General features: G+C 44.4%; 3 protein-coding genes across 3 annotated transcripts in view; all 3 read left to right on the top strand.

The window, feature by feature from the left end:
- Nucleotides 1–670: 670 nt before the first annotated feature.
- Nucleotides 671–20,160, top strand: cstf1 (cleavage stimulation factor, 3' pre-RNA, subunit 1). Its single transcript, XM_042341836.1, has 6 exons — nucleotides 671–735; nucleotides 7,327–7,526; nucleotides 7,805–8,082; nucleotides 9,960–10,157; nucleotides 12,643–13,033; nucleotides 19,180–20,160. Exons 1-6 carry the CDS (start codon nucleotides 719–721, stop codon nucleotides 19,437–19,439), a joined length of 1,344 nt encoding a protein of 447 aa, XP_042197770.1. The 5' UTR covers nucleotides 671–718; the 3' UTR covers nucleotides 19,440–20,160.
- On the top strand, nucleotides 672–4,835 carry nudt19 (nudix (nucleoside diphosphate linked moiety X)-type motif 19). Its single transcript, XM_042341837.1, has 2 exons — nucleotides 672–735; nucleotides 3,575–4,835. The coding sequence occupies exon 2, from the start codon at nucleotides 3,580–3,582 to the stop codon at nucleotides 4,777–4,779; it is 1,200 nt and encodes a 399-aa protein (XP_042197771.1). The 5' UTR covers nucleotides 672–735; nucleotides 3,575–3,579; the 3' UTR covers nucleotides 4,780–4,835.
- A 3,439-nt stretch (nucleotides 20,161–23,599) lies between the features above and the next one.
- cass4 (Cas scaffold protein family member 4) overlaps nucleotides 23,600–24,233 on the top strand; it is a 28,069-nt gene continuing 27,435 nt past the window's right edge. The window contains exons 1-2 of the mRNA XM_042341938.1: nucleotides 23,600–23,645; nucleotides 23,836–23,910. Coding sequence (XP_042197872.1) covers nucleotides 23,872–23,910 — 39 coding nt within the window. The 5' untranslated portion in view covers nucleotides 23,600–23,645; nucleotides 23,836–23,871. The remainder of the gene's footprint in view (nucleotides 23,646–23,835; nucleotides 23,911–24,233) is intronic.

Below are 24,233 nucleotides of genomic sequence, written 5' to 3' on the forward strand. Positions count from 1 at the left end.
GGCAGGGCAGGTCAGGGCAAGGCAGGTCAGGTCAGGGCAGGTCAGGTCAGGTCAGGCAGGTCAGGTCAGGTCAGGTCAGGGCAGGTCAGGGCAAGGCAGGGCAGGGCAGGTCAGGGTAGGGCAGGTCAGGGCAGGGCAGGGCAGGGCAAGGCAGGTCCACAATATTCCAGGGCACTGACCATGTCCCATGTCCATCCAGAGGAGGTGGGGGGGGGGGCACCAGCTGAGCGACCACTTGGCCTCCGCGGCCTGTAGATGGCGCTGTGTTGGTGTGCGCGGGTGCGTGCGCGGGTGCGTGCGCGGGTGACGTCAGCCGACCGAGCCGGTTTCCCGCCCAAATTGGGCGGCTTTAACAGTTGTCACTGCGCTCACTGCGCGCGCGCGCGCGGGCGGGACGGGGCGGGGAAAAGGGGAAGGCGGTTTGAAAGCAACGGTTGTTTTGGCGGCGCCGCCATTTTTCTGTTAAAAAAAATCATTTGACGGGTTTTTTTCAGGGAGTTAGGGAAGGGAGGGGGAGGGAAAAAAAACAGGGACCGACCTGAAATCAGGCCACTCACAGCTAATAATAATAATAATAATAATAATAATAATAATAATGCTGCGCTAGTTTTGTCGGGACTTCGGGCTGTTGGGTTGAGTCGAGGAGGCGGTTCGTCTTTGCGGTGTGGGGTTGCGGCCTGGGCCTGGCTGAGGCCTGGCTGAGGGGAGGAGAGGGCTGATGCTGAACTTCGGCAGGTAAGTGGGGTTGGGGGGGGTGTGTGTGTGTTGGGGAGGGAGGGAGGGGCGGGGGGTTTCCAAAAGTGAGCGGCTCGCCCGACAGGAGGCCCGGGGGGGGGCAACATGGCGGCCTGTGGTTACAGGGCACGACAGTGAGGCCTGTGTGTGTGTGTGTGTGTGTGGGGGGGGGGAGGGGGGCAGCTCTCCCTCTCTCCCTCTCTCTCTCCACCTCACTCCCCTGCCCGGGTTTTTGCAACTGCATCGTATACACGGTACACATATACACGTATACACGTGCATTGTGTGTATATGTGTGTATATATATATATATAATAATAATAATCCTCGCATTTGATATAGCGCTTTTCAGGTCGGGAGGACGTCCCAAAGCGCTTCACGGAACGCACTGTAAAGTGAATTGACTGCGCGTCTGTGGGCGAACGCGGCAGCCAATTGCGCACAGCGGTGTCCCACAAACAGTCGTGGATTGAAAATGACCAATTTTATTATTGTTTTTGGTTTTGGAGGGATTATTATTAGGTGTGTGGAGTAAGGAAACTTGCCCGAGGTTTCGCCCTGACCTGCCTGGAATTGAACCCGGGTCTCTCGCTTGCAAAGCGAGTGCTCTAACCACTGAGCTACAGGACTCCACATATATATATATAATTCCTCATGCCCGCAGTTATAGTAATAATAATTCTTGCCTTCGATATAGCGACTTATCACATCGTGGAGATGTCTCAGAGTCACAGCAAAGTGGATTGACTGTGAAACACAGCAGCCAGTTTGCACAGGGCAATGCCCCGCAGAGATCACATGGAGTGAGTGACTGATTTTATTTGGGGGAATTGTTGGCCGGGAACACCAGGAGAGAGAGAAAATCCCTTCTCTTTTCCAATAGTGCCATGAAAACGATGATTCTATATTTTTAAAAGTGCCTTAAAACCATGGGTGTCAAGATTCACCCTCACCACCGACCGTCACTGCTCTCTTATTTTGTGAGGCCGACCATTTTTCTACGTTTTACAAACTCCCATTTAATTTTTTTTAAAAAAAAACCACAGGATGAGAAAGACTCGCATGTTTGGGCATATCCTTCCTTCCCTCCTGGGTTCCTATTCAGTTTCTGCCCCCCTACCGTATTATTAGCAGTGGTGGTGCCTGACTCCGAGCTGGGTGGGGAGTGGGGTGGTGGGGTTCGGGGAGGTGGTCGTAAGCGCAGTCGAAGAGGAAGGTTTTCAGGACTTGAAAAAGGGAGAGAGGGGGCAAGATTGATGGAGTGTGTTCCAGAGTTTCCAGAGTATCAATAACAATAATAATAATAATAATAATAATCCTTGCATTTGATATAGCGCTTTTCACGTCGGGAGGACGTCCCAAAGCGCTTCACAGAACACACTGTAAAGTGAATTGACTATATATTTGTGGGCAATCCTTGCATTTGTTGTTCCTGTTGTTGCTTTTTCATACCACTGGAAGCAAAGCCACTTCACTGCCAACAATACAGTGATGTGGAGCTGGCCGGCCCATCGCAGAGTGTTACACCGCAGCGTAACATTCTGTGCGTTCATAACATCCAGGCTTGACTATCAAACTCATTGCTTGTTGGCCTCCCCAACTCCTCCCTCCATAGGCTGCAGATCATGCAGAACTCTGCAGCCTGTGACCTCTCCTGCACCAGGTTCTGTGACGCTATTACCTCCATCCTTGCCTGACTCCACTGACTTCCCATCACACAGAGGATACAGTTCAAGATCCTGGTCCTCACCTTCAAAGCCCTCCATGGCCTCGCTTCCCCCTACCTCTATGATCTCCTAACCTTCTACCAACCTGCCTGCTCCCCCCACTCAGCGGGCTCCAGCCTGCTTCATATCCCCCACCTCGCCCGCCCCGCCATTGGCGGCCGGGCCAACCCTCTGAAACTCCATCCCGAGGTCCCTCCACCTCACCCCCTCCCTTGGGTCTTTCAAGACCCATCTCAAGACCCTCCTCTTTGATCACCCTTCCCCCCCCTTGCCCTCTACCCTCCCAAATCTCGACCCCAAGCTCGGGTCCAAATCACTGACTGTCCAGCGCCTTGGGACATCCATTTGTATAGCGTGAAAGGTGCTATACAAATGTAATTTTGTTGTTGTTGCTATACAGATGACTCATGCTCTTCCAGTTTGTCTCCATTCCTAAACGAGAACTGGCCTAGTTCATCCAAATGCTTTACCTCAAGAATATGTCTCTTTAATAATGCGTGTGCTGAAATTAAATCAAACCAAACGTTAATTCTGATCCATGGTCCCTGTGAAATCCTGAACGATTAATTATAGTCAGTGCGCCTTAATTGATGACGTTCTCTCCTCTTGGGTCAGAAAGTTTTGGATTCACTGCACAAGGATTTCAGCTCATAATAAATAACTTGCACTAGGAGAGTGAACGGCTCAAAGCTCTACACAAGGAAGAAGGGAGCAAAGGCACATGCAGTGCAGAGTGAGTGCTGCATTATCCTTTATTAAACAATTGCTCAGTAGGATAAGGCACTGCTCACATTGGAATTGAATCCCGCATAATTCTAGATTCTGAATTAGCTCAGGCAGCAGGAAGAGCACTACAAATGGCCTCTGGGGTCACAAAAGGAAAAATGAGGGCTCTTACTCCTGATCTCTATCCAGTGACATTCTCTCCTTACAGTTGAATATCAATGACATGATCTGCTGACCTGAGTTCTCCACAGTTAAATTAGCCTGCTGGCATGCACTGTAAGCAAAGACTAACCACTTGGGTGGGTTATTGGGGGAAGGGGCTGAGTCAGCGCCATCAGGAGAGGGGATTAAAGGAGAAAAAAATTAAACATTTTGCTCTTTTCCAGTTGAAATGAACACTCTCTTAAAACACTGGAAGGAGGCGGCAACTGTGGTTTTGGCTGCAGGGACCCGAAAGCACACCCTGAGTGAGAGTGTCAGCAAAGCACACAGCGCTGACCCCTTGGCCTTGCCTTTGCTGCCCAACATACAGAGAGATGCCACTGCTTGGGCTAGGCCAGAGGTGGCTGCATTTGATTACGCGGTGCTACTCTTACAGCGCAGTGGAAACAGCAAGTTCATGCCCAACGCTCACGTGTTTCCGGGGGGTCAGATCGACCCCTCAGACTTCTCAAGCGATTGGATTGAAGTTTTCTGGCCCTTTGGCCAACCCCCCGACTTCAATCTGGGCACAGTCCAGCAAACGACTGGCAGGTCTCCCATCTATGCAACCGATAGGAAGAAACTAGGATCTCCTGTCCCCGGGGAGATAGGATTCCGCATATGTGCCATTAGGGAAACCTTTGAAGAGTCGGGAGTGCTGCTGGTGAGGTCCAATTATGAGCATCCGGGTGGCCAGGGCATCCCACAGCTTCCTGAATATGAATGGAAGGAACTGGAGGTATGGAGAGCCCGTGTCCAGAAAAACCCGGTCAATTTTCTAGCCATGTGCAGAGAGTTGAGTTGCATCCCTGATATTTGGGCCTTGAAAGAGTGGAATAATTGGCTGACCCCCACTGGCCTGGGACAGAGCAGAAGATACGATACTGCGTTCTTTATTTGCTGTGTGCAAGAAATCCCCTTCACAACGCAGGACAAGAAAGAAACTGTTTTGTACAACTGGCTGACCCCACATGAAGCGCTGGAGCGTTTCACCCCAGATGGGATCTGGTTGCCCCCTCCACAGTACTATGAATTATCTAGACTCTGCCATTTCCCTTCCCTGCAAGGCCTCCATGAGTTCAGCCGCGAGCGGGAGCTGGAAGGATGCGAGTGCTGGCTCCCAGTCCGCCTGGCCGCTTCTGATGGATTCATTCAGCTTCTCCCAGGTGATGAGCTTTATCCCAATGATCCTCACTGGATGGGTGAAAAGAACCTTAACTTGAGTTCCACAAAGTCTGTGGAGGAACTGTGTCGGGATGCCACCAGACTGCACCGAATCAAATATCGGAGCTTATACGATTTTACTCTACAAGTCAATATTGAGCCCAAATATAAGCACATTCACCCACTGATAAAGAGCAATCCAAGAAATATGTCATCCAAACTCTGAATAGTCGATGGATATTTTGGAAATTCAGAATGTAATAAAGAGCAGTTCCATGTAAATTATACAATCTGGATTTTTGACAATTTATTTATTAACATTTGAGTATGCATCAACCACCATCTCCTGTGCGCAATTGGCTGCTGCGTTTGCCCACAAAATATACAGTCACTTTACTTTACAGTATATTAAGTGAAGTGTTTTGAGGTGTCTCGAAGACACCTCCTAAACCCCCAACCATCCTGCCAGCTTCCTCTGCTCAGCGAGCTCCGGCCTGCTTACGTCTCCCGCCTCGCCCACCCCACCATTGGCAGGCGGGCCTTCAGCCACTCTGCCCCCACCCTCTGGAACTTCATCCCGCAGTCGCTCCGCGTCGCCTATTCCCTTGCCTTCTTCAGGACCCATCTCAAGGCTCTCTTTGATTGTGCCTTCGATCACCCTCCTTCTCCCGCCCTCCACCCTTCCAGTTCCCGATCCCCATCTTGGGCCCAAAACACTGATTGTCCAGCGCATTGGGACGTCCTCCCGATGTGAAAGACGCTATACAAATGTCATTTTGTTATTGTTGTGATAAGGCGCTATGCCAAATGCAAGGATTATTATTAATTCGGGTGGGTTTTGTTGTACTGAGTGTGAAAAAACGGCTTTGGGTGGGTGCCTAATTTAAAAAAAACCTGCAAAACTTTTTTCCAGACCCTTTGAAGACCTTTTCTAACCACAATTTCGAAAAGCGCTGACCTAAATTGGCCGCTCAGCGACCTGTACAGCAAGCAATGCATAACGTTGAGCTAGTTTTGAGATATCGTTTGGTTGACTTTGGGCTACAAACAGATTTTCATCTCTGCGGCCTCCCCCTCCTCCACCCCCCCCCCCAGCACCGCTGGCCGGAAAGGCCTCTGCTTGTGCTGCAGGGCTCCTGAGGGCAGACAGGCGGATAGTTCGCGTGTGCAACTCGGGGCCATGAGCAGTGTCTGCCCGGCAGCCACATTTGGACCAACTGCGGCTTCATTGCGAGTCACCGCCACAAGGTAACCCTTAATCCTTTGACAGCCCCGTAAAATGGCCCCACCACCCGGGATTACACCCTCACCATCACAGGGAGTGGGGAGAGAATATGTCCCCACCCCCCCCAACCAAACCACACTGACAGGGAGAGGGGAGAGCAATGTCCCCTCCCCACCCCCGTCCCCAAGAGATGTTTAACATCCACCTGAACATGCAGATAGATGGACCTTTGGTTTAACATCTCATCTGAAGGAGATCCCCTCTGACGCAGCTCTCCCCAGCACTGATCTGGAGTGTCAACATCAAATGTGAGCTCCAAAGTTTCAACATGGAGCTCCATTGCTTACTGCATCAGGAATTGATCCAGACTATTCACTGCTGCAGGCTCGTACTCGCAGTGAGGCAGGTACAATGAATAAGTTATTTCTTACATTAAGTTTACTGTGGGATTTGCAGAATTAGGGTTTAATTGTATATTCCCCCACCCTGTGTTTTACAGTCAGACTTTTTAAAACCTAAGATATTTAAACCATTGTTCCTACTTGTAATCACTGTAGAGTATTCTCTGTCGGAAAATGCCTATGTGTGTAGCCACAGTCTTACCTGTGATGACCTGTCTTCCCAGGGAGGATCACCACTTGATATTTGACAAGCATGGTTTTGAGCCCTCACCAGTTAGATTGCAGGTATCAGCCGTGTTGCCCACCCTGCAAACTTCCTGGTGGGCAACACAGCTCAGCGTGAAGTGTGGAGAGTATTGCCACCCAGCTTCCTACCCACAGCTCGGACACACGTACCTTCCCACTGAGTGGTTACACATTTGTAGGTTGGGATCTTAAGCAGCTGCTGCTTATTATCCCGACAAACCAACCAAAGTGTATTCCAAGCCCTGGATGTACGAATGTGTACACATCACACATGTGGTTGGCAAGATCACCCGTCACCATGCTTAAGAGTATCCAAACCAGACTGAGAGTTCCTAATATATATGCCATCTATGCATGGGAATTTCATTCCCATGCATAGATGGCATATAATATAATCCCGGTCTGGAGGGATATACCCTGATTATAGGCACAAATTGTTGAAAGCCAAAGCTTGGGAATCCCAGATGAGAAAAATCCTTGGCCCCAATGTGTCCTCCAAAGTTCTGCCAATGAACCAGGCCGGCTGGACTATTATCAGCAGGATACAATACTTGAAGTACTGCAAACCTGCCTGCGATAAGACCTTAACTGCAGTCCCTTCTGCTTGTGTATGTCCAAAGATACCATGGCACAATTGAAAAAGAGGATCCAAATATAATCATTACACTTTGACAATGGTTATCTTTCTGTGAAGTGCTTTGAGATGACCGAACGACATGATAAGGTGCTATATCAAAAAAAAAGCAAGGATTATTATTATCTGTGAAGCACTTTGAAACGTTTTGATGTTATGGCAATGATATTAAATTGCAAGGATTATTGTTACAGATTAATATGGAAGCAATGTGATCATCTGCCCCAATAGTTGCAATATTTTTGAAATGTCTTCATTTTTTTTCAGAATCGCCTCACGCTACAGAAATACTCCGGATATGTTCCGACCTAAAGTTACCCTTAAAGACCGCCAGCACCTTTACCGACTGATTATCAGCCAGCTCCTGTATGATGGGTACACTAACATTGCATCAAACCTGATGAACGAGATTAAGCCACATTCAATATGTTCTCCCTCCGAGCAACTGTTGCATCTTGCCAAACTTGGTCAGTTTATTGTGTTGAATTGCACTTTCTTAAAATTGATTTTGTTTACAAATTACAGAGTAACTTTCACATAGTCAAAGTCCTTCACATAGCTGACTTGTCCCAAGCTTTGGATTGAGGATGTGAAGAAATGATTCAGTTTCTCAGATATCTTTGCTCTACAGACACATTTTAGTGCGATGTGATTTTAAGGTTTTTCTTTTATTGGAGTTCTGTCTGAAACCCTAATTTGAACTGAACCTGTGTTGATTCCCATCATATGGTTTGGTTCCATACAGGAATGGAAAATGACGACAACACAGTTCAATATGCTATTGGGAGATCGGACACTGTGGCCCCTGGGACAGGCATTGACATGGAGTTTGATGCTGATGTTCAGACCATGTCCCCAGAGGCTGCTGAGTACGAGACGTGCTACGTCACATCACACAAGGGACCTTGTCGAGTTGCCACCTACAGCCGAGATGGACAGTTGATTGCTACAGGTTCAGCTGATGCTTCCATTAAGATTTTGGATACTGAGAGGATGCTAGCAAAGAGTGCTATGCCCTTAGAGGTAAGAGAATACAATGTACACCATCTTCTCCCGTACAGTTCCTGTTTCCCAGTAGGGATTTGTATTTTTGACAGAAATTCTATAGCAATAAGAGCAAATTACATTTATACAAATGTATTAAGAAATAAACCTTCCCTGGGCTACATTAGTTGCAATTGTGCCTTTTAGGGTAAATTCCTGATATATCATCACTCCAAGGGAAAAGAATTCTGTGACAATATTCTTCCCCACATTGCCCACCTCCAACTGTCCCTTAGCCCAAATGCAGCCGAAACCCTCATACATTAGTTTGTCACCTCCTGCCTGGATTACTCAAAAGCACTCTTCACCGGTCTCCCCAGCTCCACTATTTCAAAAGATCCAGCTCATTCAGAACTCTGCTGCCCACATACTTACCCGGACCAAACTCCGTACCCACATCTCACCAGTTCTGACCAGGCTCCATTGGCTCCCCAGTGGCTTAAGGCCACCTCCCCCTTTCCCCAGTTCGGAGTCAGGCTCTGCCACTGTTAAGTGGTCTGAGACGTTACCCAGCGTGGAGGGTGCTACTTTAAGTGCAAGTTGTTGTTCCATTAGTGGCAGCATCATAGCTGTTCCTGTTCTCATCCAGTCTACAATTTTTTTTTACAAAAGTCTTTGGATTATTACCAGACTGATTTTGTTTTCCCTTTCCATTGTAACTTTGTTCTGAGGCTCCTTTATAAATTAGAAATGACCAAAATAATTTTGTAGTTATTTTATTGCCAATGTGCAAGTATTTTTGGGGTAAAAAGACCTTTTCGTATTAAAAAGCTTAAACCAATTCCACCTTTTGTGAAATCTACCCTGAAGGCATTTCGCCCACAAAGCATACAGTCAATTCACTTGACAGTATATTTTGTGAAGCGTTTTGAAATGTCTTGTAGATGTGATAAGGCGCTATATCAAATGCATAATGGATTATTATTATTATTATTATTAGGTTTTATGCAATGTGCTTTAAGCATCACTAGGGGGCATTGTGGCCAAAGGTCTGTTGTTACGAATGAAGGATTGTGCATTAATAAAACAGTAGATGCTCACCCCCTGGTAGATTCGTTAATTACTAAAGGTGATTTGTGGCATTAACCTCAAGCTGTTCTCCCCAAGCTATGCATGAACTATAGCTGATCCTATGCCACTGTTCTTGCTCCAGGCTAAATATGAACTATATCTGATCCCCAAGCCACTGCAAGCTTATTGCAAGGAAGTGGATCAGAGAAACATAGCACCTGGTTCTCTTTCTCTTCCCCCTCCTCATTCCCCACAGTGGGGTAGTAGCATCTGCTTCAGCTCAATGTCTCTACACAACAATATGCAATCCAATTTACATTTATGTAGGGAGGACATCTCAAAGGGCTTAAAATTCTACAGTGATAGAATAGCACATTGATGCTTAAATATGCTGGGTGCTTATACTTTCTCATGATCTGGCCCTGATAAAATTGGCATTGACTTCATATCTATTTATGACATTTAAATGTGTGCAAATTGGCTGGAATGTTTGCCTACAAATACATCGTCGCCACACATTAAAGTAAATCCCGTGAAACGTTTTGGCGTTTCAACGAAGTGAATAAGACCCTATACCAAATGCAAGGATTATTATTTTGGTGTCTTTACTACTGCCCTATGACAACTTCTATTGTACTGTTGGTGAATAGAGTAATTAGCTGCTGGGGCTGTTTGCCAGGAAGAATGGTTGAGAGCAGGATACTGTACTCATTTAAGAAGCAACTGAATGATGAAATAGGAAGTCAGTAGTGGTGCTACTTTCTTCACCCGAGCATCTCTTGTGGTCAGTTTCAGCACAAGTCAAAATCTTCCTAATGCTACATTTTATTAACTGCCCTTCACAGGTTATGATGAATGAGACGGCACAGCAGAACATGGAGAATCACCCTGTAATCCGCACACTGTACGATCATGTGGATGAGGTCACGTGCCTTGCTTTCCACCCCACGGAACAGATATTGGCTTCGGGTTCAAAGGACTACACACTGAAGCTGTTCGACTATTCCAAACCTTCAGCCAAAAGGGCTTTCAAGTATCTCCAGGTTAGAAGGCAAAATCCATATCACTGACCTAACATATGATAGTGTAAAGATCTTGGATTTGTACAATTCCTTGTGGTGGGGGGAAATAGGAGGAATTGTAGAATTATACAGCACAGAAGGAAGCCATTCGGCCCATCGTGTCTGTGCCGGCTCTTTCAAAAGAGCTATCCAAATCAATCCCACTCCCCCGTTCTCTCCCCATAGCCCTGCAAACTTGTCCTCCACAAATAATTATTTACTTATCTCTTAAAGTTGTTATCGAATCAGCTTCCACCGCCCTTTCAGGCAATGGATTCTGGATCCGAACAACTCGCTATGCGAAAAAATAGCACCTCACCTCCCCTCTGTTTCTCTTTAACAATTTTAAATCGGTGTCCTCAGGTTACCAACCCACCCACCAATGGAAATAGGTTCTCCTTGTTCACCCTATCGAATCCCCTTGTTCACTATTGAATTCCCCCAAAAGGTATCACTTTGCATTTCTCCACATTAAACTTCATCTGCCATTTGTCTGCCCATTTTACCAGTCTATCTATGTCCTCTTATGATCTGCTACTATCCACCTCAATGTTCACTACTTTTCGTAGCTTAGTATTATCTGCAATCTTGGAAATTGTACTCCCTGTACCCAAATCCAGGTCATTTATACAGATCAAAAAGAGCAGTGGTCCCAATACCGACTTCTGGGGGACACCACAGCACACTTCCCTCTAGTCAGAAAAACAACCGTTCACCACCGTGCTCTGTCTCCCAGCCGTTCTGTATCTATGCTGCCACTGTCCCTTTAATACCGTGGGCTTCTATTTTGCTCACAAGTCTCTTATGTGGCACTTTATCAAACGCCTTTTTAAAATCCATATAAACTACATCAACCTCACTACCTTCTTCCATCCTCTCCATTACTTCATCAAAAAACTCTTGTCAGGTGTGTTAAGGCACAATTTGCTTTTAACAAATCCGTGTTGGCTGTCCTTTATTAACCCATATTTTTCTAAGTGGAATTTGTTTTATCCCACATTATAGTCTCTAGAAGGTTTCCCACTACTGATGTTAGGCTGACTGGCTGGCCGGCAGTTCCCGGGTTTATCCTTCTGCCCCTTTTAGTGCAGAGGAGTAACATTTGCAACCCTCCTGTCCTCTGGCACCACCCCAGTGTCCAAGGAGGATTGAAAGATTGTGGCCCGAGCCTCCGCTATTCCACCATTACTTCCCTCGGTATCCTAGGATGCATCCTGTCCAGACCAGGTGACTTATCTATCTTGAGCACCGTCAAACATTTCAGTACCTCCTCGATTTATTCTTATCCAATTTCTCTACCCTTTCCTCCGATACTGTGGTTTTGGCTGCATCCTCTTCTTTTGTGAAGACAGATGCAAAGTACTCATTCAGTACGTCAGCCATACCCTCTACCTCCACAAGAATATTTCCTCTTTGGTCCCTAATTGGCCCCATCCTACCTTTGACTAGCCTTTTATTCTTTACATACTTATAAACTACCTTAGGGTTCCCTTTTATGTTATCCGCTAATCTTTTCTCACGCAATCTCTTTGCCCCTCTTATTTCCTTTTTCAGTTCTTCTCTGTACTTTCCGTATTCTATTTGATTATCTTCTGTATTTTCAACCTGCCATTTATCATAAGCCTCTTTTTTCTGTTTTATTTTAATCCCAATTTCCTTAGTCATCCAGGGAGATTTGGATGCCCTACCTTTCCCCTGTGGGAATGTATTTGTTCTGTCCCCAAACTATCTCCTCCTTGAAGGATTCCCATTGGTGGTTAGCTGTTTTACCTGGCGATCTTTCTTTCTTGAGCAGCTGGAGGCACTTCCTATACATATGTTTGTCCAGGGCACACAAAGCATCCTGGAGTTCCCACACGGCACACATTGTGCATGCAACCGGTCTCAGCTGCCCTGCCATATTCCCAGACATGTTTTATATTATTTTAATATAACATTTGATCTATGAGCTATTCAGCCTGGTATGCTATGTTCTGAAACAACTTAAAACAACTTTGTCTGAAGTTGTTTGAGAACATAATGGCTGGCTGAGAGTAGAGAGTGAGGGATGGAATTATGAATACAAAATCACATCCCATCCCTCTGGGCAACGTTGGACATCAGTACTACACTATGCCCATTGTCCTAATATGTGCCCCACCCAATAACTTAAATGAAGCATTGCTTTACAGTAGTCTGTGATAATTACCAGTAAGCACTGCAAAAAGTTATTTTGCAGAATATGGGAATGAGCAGGAGACTGGAATTAGATTAGGTAGCTCATGTGACACCAGTACAGACTTGATGATCTGAATGGTCTGTTTCTGAGTCCAAACATTGAATAATACAGTTAGCTACTTAATTTTTACATTCTTTTGAAGTCAAACCTAAGAGTTTCTCACTACTCACTGCTTGCGCTGAGAATCTTCACGTATTTATTCTATGGTATTAAGATGGTACACTTTGGGAACCTATCGTTTTCTTTCAGGAAGCAGAAATGCTGCGTTCCATCTCCTTTCATCCTTCTGGGGACTACATCCTGGTGGGCACTCAGCATCCTACACTGCGCTTGTATGACATCAATACTTTCCAGTGTTTTGTTTCGAGCAACCCTCGTGATCAGCACACAGATGCCATCTGTGCTGTCAGCTACAACCCCAGCGCCAACATGTACGTCACGTGCAGCAAGGATGGCAACGTCAAGCTTTGGGATGGCGTGTCCAACCGCTGCATCACCACCTACGAGAAGGCGCACGATGGAGCTGAGGTCTGCTCCATCATGTTCTCAAGAAATTCAAAATATGTTTTGTCAAGCGGCAAGGATTCTATCGTGAAACTGTGGGAGATATCGACTGGCCGTACAATGGTCAAATACACAGGTAGGATAACAAATCCAAAATCTAATGAACTAATACAATTTCCAAGTTTACAGATGATACTAAGCTGGGAAAAGTAGTAAACAGTGAGGAGGATAGTAGCAGATTGCAAGAGGATAAAGACAGACTGGTAAAGTGGGCAGACACGGGGCAGATGAAGTTTAATGTAGATAAATGCGATGTGATGCATTTTGGGAGGAAGAATGATGAGAGGCGATATAAGCTGATGGTACAGTCTTAAAGGGGGTGAAGGAACAGAGAGACCTGAGGGTTCATATATGTAAATCTTTGAAGGTGGCGGGACACGGAGATAAAGCTGTTTAAAAAAAAAAAGCATTCAAGATACCAGGCTTTATAAATAGGGGCATAGAATATAAAAGTCAGGAAGTTATGATGAATCTTTATAAAAAAACTGGTTAGGCCTCAGCGAGAGACTGTGTTCAATTCTGGGAAGGATGTCAAGGCATTGGAGAGGGTGCAAAGGAGATTTACCAGGATGGTACCAGGAATGAAGGACTTCAGTTATCAGGAGAGGCGAGAGAAGCCGGGATTATTTTCCTTGGAACAGAGAAGGTTAAGAGGAGACTTAATGGAAGGTTTCAAAATTATGAGGGGATTTGATAGGGTGAAGAAGGAGAAACTATTTCCTCTGGTGGATGGGTCGGTAACCTGAGGGCACTGATTTAAAATTGTTGTTGAAAGAAACAGAGGGGAGGTGAGGAGAATTTTTTTCACACAACGAGTTGTTCGGATCTGGAATGCATTGCCTGAAAGGGTGATGGAAGCCGATTCGATAACATCTTTTAAGAGAGAAGTAGATAATTATTTGAAGAGGACAAGTTTGCGGGGCTGTGGGGAGAGTGCGGGGGAGTGGGATTGATTTGGATAGCTCTTTTTAAAGAGCCCACACAGACACGATGGGCTGAATGGCCGCCTTCTGTGGTGTATAATTCAACGATTCTATGAATAGACCATTTACTTCCATGACTGTTGGAGTTTCCCACCCAACAAGAACTTAAACTTGTACAACCCTTTTTTGAGTCTCAGTGTGCTTCACAGATATGATAGGGAGCACTGAGCAGGAATGAGATGTAAGAGAATTTAGGGCTTGACTAAATCATCAGTCAACAACTATTTACATTTATACTGAACCTTTCACATAAACAATATCTTGAACAACTTTGCTAGATAGATTATAGAGATTTACAAAGAATGTAACACGGAAACAGGCCACTCGGCTTTTCCCCTCTCCTTCATGTGAAGGTCTAGCTTCCTCTTTACTGCACCTATGTTAGCTAACTAATTCAAATTAGCTTGCCAGATAGTGCTTTCAGTGGCAAGCTATGCAGTTTTAGCTGTACCCTAACAAGCACTCTTGAGTCTTCAAACCTTGCCGTTTGCCAGCCTGCGCCCAAATTCCAGGCAGGGCGAAACCTTGAGCAAGTTTCCTTACTCCACACTCCTAATAATAATCCCTCCAAAACAAAACAATAATAAATTGGTCATTTTCAATCCACGACTGTTTTTGGGACACTGCTATGTGCAATTGGCTGCCGCGTTTCACCCACAAATATACAATCAATTCACTTTACAGTATATTCTGTGAGGCACTTTGAGACATCTAGAAGACGTGAAAAGCACTATATCAAATGCAAGGATTATTATTATTATACAAGTTATAAATAACTTATTTCCTTCATTAGTTCCTTTCAAAAATAGACAGTCAGAAAGTATTTGTGTCCCAATAGAAAAGCAGTGTGAGGATTCTTTACTGAAAAATTCAGTCAAAGCACTAGTTGCTTTTAAGGTTGCTTTGGCCTCGTTGGATGCTTTAACTTTAAGAACCTTAAAACTGAAACCGTATACTATGTTCAGCATTTACATTCAATGTGATGCTGCTTTCAGTAAACCTTCCCGTGGATTACAAATGGTCCTTTTTCTCTGTTGTGCGACCGTCTTCACTGGAGGTCTATTCAATGTGGACGTGGATTGTTACTATTAAAGATTGCTGGTGACAGTTGCTCGAAGGGACCTTTCAGGTGGTTTCTATAAATATAGCTTCCTCACAGTAGAAATTGACAGGTGACAGGAGGTCCAGGAAAGCCAGTTGTGGCTGGTCAGCTGGTTTTGTATCCTGAGCCGTTGCTGGTGAATTTCAAGGCACTTCTTTTGTTGGGAATGCTACAGTGCTGATTGGAGGCAGGAAGAAACTGGATGCAAGTAAATGAGGCTGGAAAAATAGGTTAAAACATAATAATAATAATCCTTGCATTTGATATAGCACTTTTCACGTCGTCTCGACGTCTCAAAGTGCTTCACAGAGTATGCTGCAAAGTGAATTGACCATATATTTGTGGGTGAAACTCGACAACCAATTGCGCACAGCAGTGTCCCACAAACAGTCATGGATTGAAAATGACCAATTTATTATTTTTTGTTTTGGAGGGGTTATTATCGGACGTGTGGAGTAAGGAAACTTGCCCAAGGTTTCGCCCTACCTGGAATTGAACCCAATTCTCGCTTGCAAGGCGAGTGCTCTAACCACTGAGCCACAGGACTCCAAAAGTATCCAAAGGTTCAGCCACACATAATTGTTTGTGAAGTGTAAAAGGGAAGGATATGTAGAATAAGAAGGCAGAACTGAAAAAAGGGAAATCAAAAGTGGTAGAGAAAGAGAGAAACCAGGAAAGACATTAAGCCAAATTAATATTAAAATAAAAAAAACGCAGGAACGAAGACAAATGTACATTAAATGTTTTTCTATATATTCTTTCAATATTACATTGTATTCTTAACCTCAGTGCAGGCAAAAGGCAAGCTTCATTTCGTCAGTAGATGAAGCAATGACCAGCATGTTTATATTGTACTTTGCTGAGACTGTTACAGTTGAGAGCTTAATCACTTCGCTAACTGGGACAAGACCTTTTGTGGATAATATGTTGATCACACAAAATATAAACCCTTACAAGTTTCATCAGGAGATATGGTCATTATTGTGCCAATCCTTCTGTTTCTCACTGATTTTTTTCTCCGTCTAACTCTCTTCTTCACTTTAGCTTTCTCCCTGTCTCTAATCCTAAACGGAACGGGCGCTATATAAATGTACGTTGTTGTTGAATTGCTGAATAAGCACTAGTTCATGCTGACTCCTTTGAAGGGGAGATTGAAGGTGAAATTGTGGGGAGTTGTTTAATTTTGCGGGGAAAATGCAGGCCTGGTTCCGACGCACAAGCGAAGATTTATTAACATGGATACTGCTTTTCGAAGAACCAATGCAGATCCTCATATAATGGGTGAGATCGATGTGCAAATTTTGAAGATCAGAATGATCTTGAGTGTTGTGAGCAGTAAATTTACAGCTAACATTGTGGACATTTCAATCGCTGGAGAGTTCACTCTTGACACTTTTGGTCGGATTCTTGAAAGTGGGCCAAATTAAGTAAAACTTGTAAGTCCCAGATTCCATTTCAGGATATGTGCAACTCTGACTTCCGAAACTGAGAATTATTGAAACTCAAGTAGTGGGTGGTGTTTAAGCAGGATTGGCATGATATCTGTGAAGAATTTCTTAGATCTTCTGAGAAGCTTTTGAGTCCTTAGAAGTTTACATCCCAAATTACACTGCATCTAATATACAAAGAGCACACTGGATTCAGCAGAATTTTGTCCTGATAGATTAGATATTAATCCACTTTCTGTGCAGAGAGCAAGTAAAGAAACTAACCCAATTCTGAAAATATTTAGTTTAAAGAGAGTTGTTTGAGACCGCAGGCAGTCTGTATTCTCCTCATTCGTCCCCTTCCGAAGCCAGGTCACGGCACACACAACTTTCCCGCTGTGCAGAGAGCAAGTAAAAAAAACATTTTGAAAACTGAATTGTAAGTGCAGTTATCTATGTTTTATTTAATTTTTGTACCCCTTGTGATTTATCCATGGAGTTATGGTTTAAAGTTCATCGCCAAACTCGAACGCTGAATTGGAGCTTGGACAGAGATGTGAAACAGGCCATGGTCAGCTTGGAGTCTGAATATATTTTCTGATTTTGTGTGGCTTCACTATGCCAAAGTAAATCCAGATTCAGAAAAACAATGCAAGCAAGTCTGTAAACAAATCTGTGTAACTATTACTGTGAGTTCAGTATTTTTCTTCAGTGAACAAGCTACCTGCTCTAATCCCATTTCTGGGCTTGCTTCCAATGTCCATTATTATTTTCCTCTTGAGCACCTGTTTGAGGCGCTATTTTGGTTTGCCATTAGAAATCTGCTCAGCACAACATAAGCAAGTCTTTGCCGTGACTTCACAATGGGAATCACAGCTGTTTTGCTGTATGTGTGCTATGCTCGAAATGCAATTCATACAGTTAAAGCCAACCGTGTTTTCCTTCTTTATATGATATTGGAGTCCTGTGGCTCAATGCTAAGAGCACTCACCTCGCAAGCGAAAAACCTGGGTTCGATTCCTGGCAGGGCAAAAAGTTGGGCATTACTCCACGCGCCTCTGTTTACCTAGCAGTAAGTAGAAACCCAGTTGTTAGTCAATTGGTGGATCGCTTTTCCAAGTGTAATAAAAAAAAATAATAATAAATTGGTCACTTCAATTCACGACCGATTGTGGGACGCTGCTGCGCACAATTGGCTGCTGCATTTCACCCACAAAATATACAGTCAGTTCACTTTACAGTATATTCTGTAAAGCGCTTTGAGACATCTCGACGTGATAAGGCTATATCAAATACAAGGATTGTTATTATTAATGATATTAGCTCCTATTACTTGGAACTAGACTTAGAAAGTTCAATATGTTTTCTGAATGCGGATTATTCATTCAAGCAATGTATTAATATCTAGTGGTCAATACTACATGCCTTAGTATATAACAAGCAATGTAGGACCAGGATTATATTTTCCACTTTCTGACCCCACTAACTAATGCACTGAGTCATATAATTCCATTTTTAATATGTTTGTTAATGTTCTATTTGCAATGTTGCAAAAATGTTGGCGCAGTGTAGACAAGGAGTTAACTTGAATGAAGCCCAAGGCCAAAAACGCATACAGTACGAGTTGCATTCTCTTAGCTCTTCCTGTGTGGTTAGTGCTCTGTCAGGGATTTTGTGCCATGGTACTCTTGTCATTTTCTGCACTTTCTACCTTTCATTTCTCAATTTTCATTAAGTATAATTATACAATGCAAAATAATGTTAGATCCTTTGCAATTGCATTTTATTATATTTATGGTTGAACTTCTTATCTGTGGCAATCTCAAAATTCTACTGCAGTCCTCACAGCAGAAATCTACAATGACCATAGCGCCAGTTAACTTTAAAAAAAAGTGGCTCTTCCTTCCTCCTAGCCCACTGTGGCTTGGTTGATAAGTGACTGTGTTTAGTGTAACTGAAATAGACTCGGAAAGTCCCAGGATTGGCAACAAATATGTGCTGGGTTACCCTATCCTCAGTGGCAATGAGAACACGAGACTTAAAACCGATAAAATCAATTCTGCTCAGCAATTGTAAATATTTTTTGCAGTCTGCTTGTGTACCACAGACCTCGACAGAACAGGTGCTCTGCTTGTTGCAACCGGTGTTCACAACAAACAGAACTTTCAGAAAACCTATAGAACCGCAAAACATTTCTGTCTTCCCAGTACCCACAAACAGGCATGTCGTGAACAATGAATTTTATTTGGGGGATTGTTGGTCAAGAGTCTCTTCTCTTTTCGAATTGTGGAGTCCTATAGTGCAGTGGTTAGCACACTCGCAATCGAGAGAACCTGGGTTTGATTCCCAGGCAGCACAAAATGTTAGGCGCATTTCCTTTACTCCACACGCCTCTGTTTACCTAGCAGTAAGGAGGAAACCGATTGTTAGTTGAATGGCGGATCGCTTTTCAGGGGTAATAATTGCTTCCAAATTTTATTACAAAAATAATAATTTGGTCACTCAATCCACGAATGTTTGTGGGACATTGCTGTGCAATTGGCTGCTGTGTTTCACGCACACAATATACAGTCAATTCACTTTACAATATATTCTATGAAGTGCTTTGAGACGTATTATTATTATAGTGCCCTTGAATCAGCCTAGTGACTAAAAGATCAATATTAATAATGATCTTCTAAAGATGCTTTTTTTTCCCTTTGTGCTTTAGGAGCAGGACTGAGTGGCAGACAGACCCATCGCACCCAGGCTGTCTTCAACCATACGGAGGATTATGTGCTGCTCCCTGACGAAAGGACCATCAGCCTCTGCTGCTGGGACTCGCGAACAGCTGAACGGAAGAACCTGCTGTCTCTAGGGCACAACAACATTGTTCGCTGCATAGTCCACTCTCCTACCAATCCTGGTTTCATGACCTGCAGCGATGACTTCAGAGCTAGATTCTGGTACAGAAGATCCAGCACAGATTGAGGACTTCCACTGCTCTATGACATGAGGTTAAACCACAGGAAACATACAAGGGAAGGAATTGCAGAGCAGTTTAGGAAGTTCTTTCAAACCCTCTAATCTGCACCATCTTCCTTCTCTGCCATGATAAAATGTTGAATAGCTTGGCATCGGGCAACTGAATTTACTACAAATCGCCAGTGTGCCATTTGCTCACATGTAATCCCATCAGTTTCCACGTGAGGATCATTGATAATTCAGGTTGTTGTAATTTAACTTTTGTCTTGAAAGTATTCTTAAAGTGAAATCACATTCTGAGATGGTAAAAAAAACACAATTGACTTGTTTATTTTTCATACGTTTTGGTCGAGTTTTACTCTAATTGAAAATCTCTTTGAGAGACATTTACTCAACTGTGTGCGGTCATTGATGATAGCCCAGATTTAGGCCAGAGGGCTGCTGTATATTTCCCAGAACATCCAGTGTAATAAGATGAGCAGCTTCAGGTAGGAATGGAGAGAAAGTTAAAAATGGCAGCCCCGTAAAGTACTGACAGGGATTTTGCAAATCATAGTTTTCTAAAAGCTTTAGATCCAGGTGTTGTGACAAATTACTTGACTGAGTTGAACTTTGTACACATACTTATGTTTTTACACATTTTCCTCACAGCCACCAGTCACCTGTCAGAAGTTTGATGTACCTGTTATTTTCTTCCTGTTTTTAAAAAATAAAAGAACAAATCGTGCTTTATTGGTTGTTAATAAAAAGAAGGGTCTATAACAAATTGGCTGCTGCATTTCACCCACAAAAATTTACAGTATATCCTGTGAAGTGCTTTGAGGCGTCTCGACGTGATGAGGTGCTGTATCAAATGCAAGGATTATTATTTAAGACTTGTTTTTGTGCAGATTGAAAGTTAGCCCCAGTTGTCCTACTGTTGAGAATCACTAAAATATCGGTCTACACTGAAGAAGTGGTGTGTTCCTTCCGCTTTGCACTAAATAAGGAACTACACAGTACGTTTTCACCACATCGAGCAATTGTATCACTTCTGTTGTGCAATTTCTTAAGTCCAGACATTAACATTTAAAGGCTTAAATTTGTTTTTTCATCCTTAAGTTGTTCTAAATTTAACATGGAAAATTGACCGCTCAGAAGGAGGCCATGTGACTGAATGTGGCTGCAGATGCTAAGTTCCCCATTGGAGCTATTTAATCCCATTCCCCTGCACTTTTCCTACAATTATTTATCTAACCCAATTTTTAAACAACGTTAAAAGGTTTTAAATGCTGTTCTGCTTCTTTAGTTCTCAGTGAGTGTAGAAAGACTTTTCACTCCATTAACTTCACGAAAGAATTTGAACTGAGGTCCAGAGATATTTCAGAGTTGGGGTGGCTGTCCCCTGCCCTATCCATCCCCATCATCGGTGGGCAAATTGTCAACTGTTCTGTACCTGTTCTGTGGAACTCCATCCCAGAGTCATTCCGACTCCACTTTCAAAGTACATTGAGACTTATCTCTTTGACCAAGCTTTTGGCCATCTTTCGTTCCCTTTCCTACCTCCCTCAGCTTCCACACCATTCAGAGAGGTTAGGGGTAGGAGGGTGACTGAAGGTGCAGTTGAAGAGGAGCGTCTTGAGAGAAGTCTTGAAGGAGTCAAGGAAGCGGGCGAGTCGAAGGGACAGGGATTTAGTTTCCGGGGTGGAGTTTCAAAGGGTGGGGCGGAGAAGCTGAAGGCCTGACCCCCGATGTTGGGGTGGACGGGTTGGGGGACATGTACCAAACCGGAGCCTGCTGAGCCGAGAGAACGGACAGGTCTGTATGGAAGGGGGTGGACAGGGCTGTATGTAAAGTTTACTGAAACTGATCGTACTCTTGTGATTCTTTTGGAAAGTGGATGTTGGGGATTTTCTGACCACAGTCGAATACTTTGCTGACGACACATTAATCTCACAGGTGACGTGTGGCAAATTAAGGCAGATACCAGAGGGTGACCATTGACTGTGCCCTATCTTGAGTCCGAGCCTTTCAGAGAAATAGGGAGCTGTTGTACATTGAATTTCCTGTTAATTTTGTCACGCAATGTGGTATTAGTGTTGCATATGCATCCTAAGGCTACATTGCGCAAAGGTTACCGTTTTTCCGGAGTGTGACATCTTTATAGTGGAAGTTTCTCTGCCCTAAATTCGAATGAAACAGTTTTGCATTTTCCCCTTTAAGAAGCCTCTTCCCCCCCTCCCTCCCCACCTCCACAAAAGTAATTATTTGTAATCCATCCTGCTCCCCCCTTCACTGCTGTGTATATAATAAAAGGGCTTTGTGTCTGATCCTGCGGAGAGAGAAAATGTCATTGATTCGCCATTGAATAGAGAATAGTTTACAGAATAATTTGCGTTTATTAAGGTTCTGCATGGGTCCAGTGAAGGAACTACTGAGTTCAGCGCAGAAGGGTTCAGTGGGTTTGGGCATTAACCCTTCAGGACTAATTTTTTTGAAACCAAGTATATATTAATTGAGATATAGAATATAATAATAATAATAATAATAATCCTTGCATTTGATATAGCGCTTTTCATGTCAGGAGGACGTCCCAAATCGCTTCACAGAACACACTGTAAAGTGAATTGACTATATTTGTGGGCGAACGCGGCAGCCAATTGCGCACAGCAGTGTCCCACAAACAGTCGTAGATTGAAAATGACCAATTTATTATTGTTTTTGGTTTTGGAGGGATTATTATTAGGCTCTGTGTGGAGTAAGGAAACTTGCCCAAGGTTTCGCCCTCTGCCTGGAATTGAACTCAGGTCTCGCGCTTGCAAAGCGAGTGCTCTAACCACTGAGCTACAGGACTCCACGAATATCTATTTGCACTTGCATGGAAAAATTCCTGAGACAGATAAGAAAAATGCAATGTATTAATATCTAGTTACAATACACAGCAGATCCGGCCCCTTACGGGGTGGGGGGGGGGAGGGGGGCAGAGTTTCTGTGCACTCATAGAACGCAGTTACGAGGTCTTGTCATCCCCCTCTCTGTCGTTCACCCCCACCTTTAATGGTGGGGCACAGACAGGTTTACAGCACACATGATGTATGCGCACATTCGCAGCTTGCTCTTTAGTTGCAGTGAGAACGTCCCTATGTGCACTACATCAATGTGCGTGGGCAATGCACAAACCCTCCTAGGGAGCTTGTGCTAGCTATGGCTGGCACCCCGCTGTACACCACACAGGCACATATTTACAATGATTACACCTGAAAAGATTGCAACACACCACACAATATAATACAACAACCAGAACTCTGCAGCTTGTGCCCACTTCCACACCAGGCTGAAACCCTCGTACATCGAGGTACGACTATGCAAACTCACTGCTTGTCGGTCTCCCCAACTCCTCCCTCCACAGGCTGCAGATCATCCAGAACTCTGCAGCCCGTGTCCTCTCCTGCACTGGGCTCCGCGACCCTATCACCCCCATCCTCGCCCAACTCCACTGGCTTCCCATCACACAGAGGATACAGTTCAAGATCCTGGTCCTCACCTTCAAAGCCCTCCATGGTCTTGCTTCCCCCTACCTCTCTGACCTCCTAACCCCCTACCATCCTGCTCGCTCCCTCCGCTCAGCGGGCTCCGGCCAGCTTCACGTCCCCCGGCCTCGCTCGCCCCACTATTGGCAGGTGGGCCTTCTGCCACTCTGTCCCCTCACTCTGGAACGCTATCCCGCAGTCCCTTCGCCTCGCTTCCCCCCCCCCCCCCCCACACTTTGCCTCCTTCAAGACCCATCTCAAGACCCTCCTCTTCGACCGTGCTTTCGATCTTCCTGCTTCACCCCCTGCCCTCCACAATCCCTGACCCCAACCCCCAGCTCCGGTCCGAAACTCTGTCTGTCCAGCACCTTGGGATGTCCTCCCAACGTGAAAGGCGCTATACAAATGTAATTTTGTTGTTGTTGTTAATGCGGTAGTTTTCTCACAAAGGGTGACTAATGTGCATTAACAGCGAAAGGAGAGGGAAGTAACAGTTCTTGGAAGCAGCTGGTTTCTCCACTGTGACTTCATGTTCAAGGTTTTGAGATCAGCACTGTGCATCCTGAAGAGGTGACAGAAATATTCCGTGCTCTCATTGGCAGTGACGCAGAGCACTTTAAGCTGAACCTTCTCACTCGTTGAATCCATGATGTTTCCATGCCTTAACAATCACAAGGGTATGATAGGAACTCCACGTTGAACAGTGAGCTTTTTTTCTCCCCTTCTGCTCCTCGACCATTCTCACCGTTCTCTGCACAGTATCTGTCTGTCACATAGCATCGGTTTCTGGTTTACCACACAGAACATGTCAAACGTCAACATTTCAGGGTTTTTTTAAAACAAGAAAACCAACGATGTGTTTTGAAGTTGCTTTCGATGTTTGAATTTCTCAGATCCGTTTGGTGACCTGGTCAGCAGAAAGAGATAGGATGTTGGCAAAACAGATGGTTTCTGCTACTTGTTCACAGGTATGTTTTTATTACAGTATAAAAAATACAAGGTTTTCAAGGTTGCCTTGGGCGAGTTTGGAAGTCTAATTCCTGTTTAATAGGCTTGGATGAAATGCTGTTCAATTTATTTCTCCGAATTGTTTCCATCTTTATGTAACCATAACTCAGGTTAGATATTATCAACAGATATTTGCGGTAATAATAATAATAATCCTTGCATTTGATATAGCGCTTTTCACGTCGGGAGGATGTCCCAAAACGCTTCACAGAACACACTGTAAAGTGAATTAACTATATTTGTGGGCGAACGCGGCAGCCAATTGCGCACAGCAATGTCCCAC

This window comes from Callorhinchus milii, unplaced genomic scaffold, assembly GCF_018977255.1.
Source record: "Callorhinchus milii isolate IMCB2004 unplaced genomic scaffold, IMCB_Cmil_1.0 Scaffold18, whole genome shotgun sequence".
NCBI classification, from domain to species: Eukaryota; Metazoa; Chordata; class Chondrichthyes; order Chimaeriformes; family Callorhinchidae; genus Callorhinchus; species Callorhinchus milii.

Coding starts and splice junctions, on each gene's coding strand:
- cstf1 (XM_042341836.1), top strand. Junction 7,527..7,804: donor GTTGCATCTTGCCAAACTTG/GTCAGTTTATTG, acceptor GGTTCCATACAG/GAATGGAAAATGACGACAAC. Junction 13,034..19,179: donor TACAATGGTCAAATACACAG/GTAGGATAACAA, acceptor TTTGTGCTTTAG/GAGCAGGACTGAGTGGCAGA.
- nudt19 (XM_042341837.1), top strand. CDS start 3,580: ATGAACACTCTCTTAAAACACTGGAAGGAGGCGGCAACTGTGGTTTTG.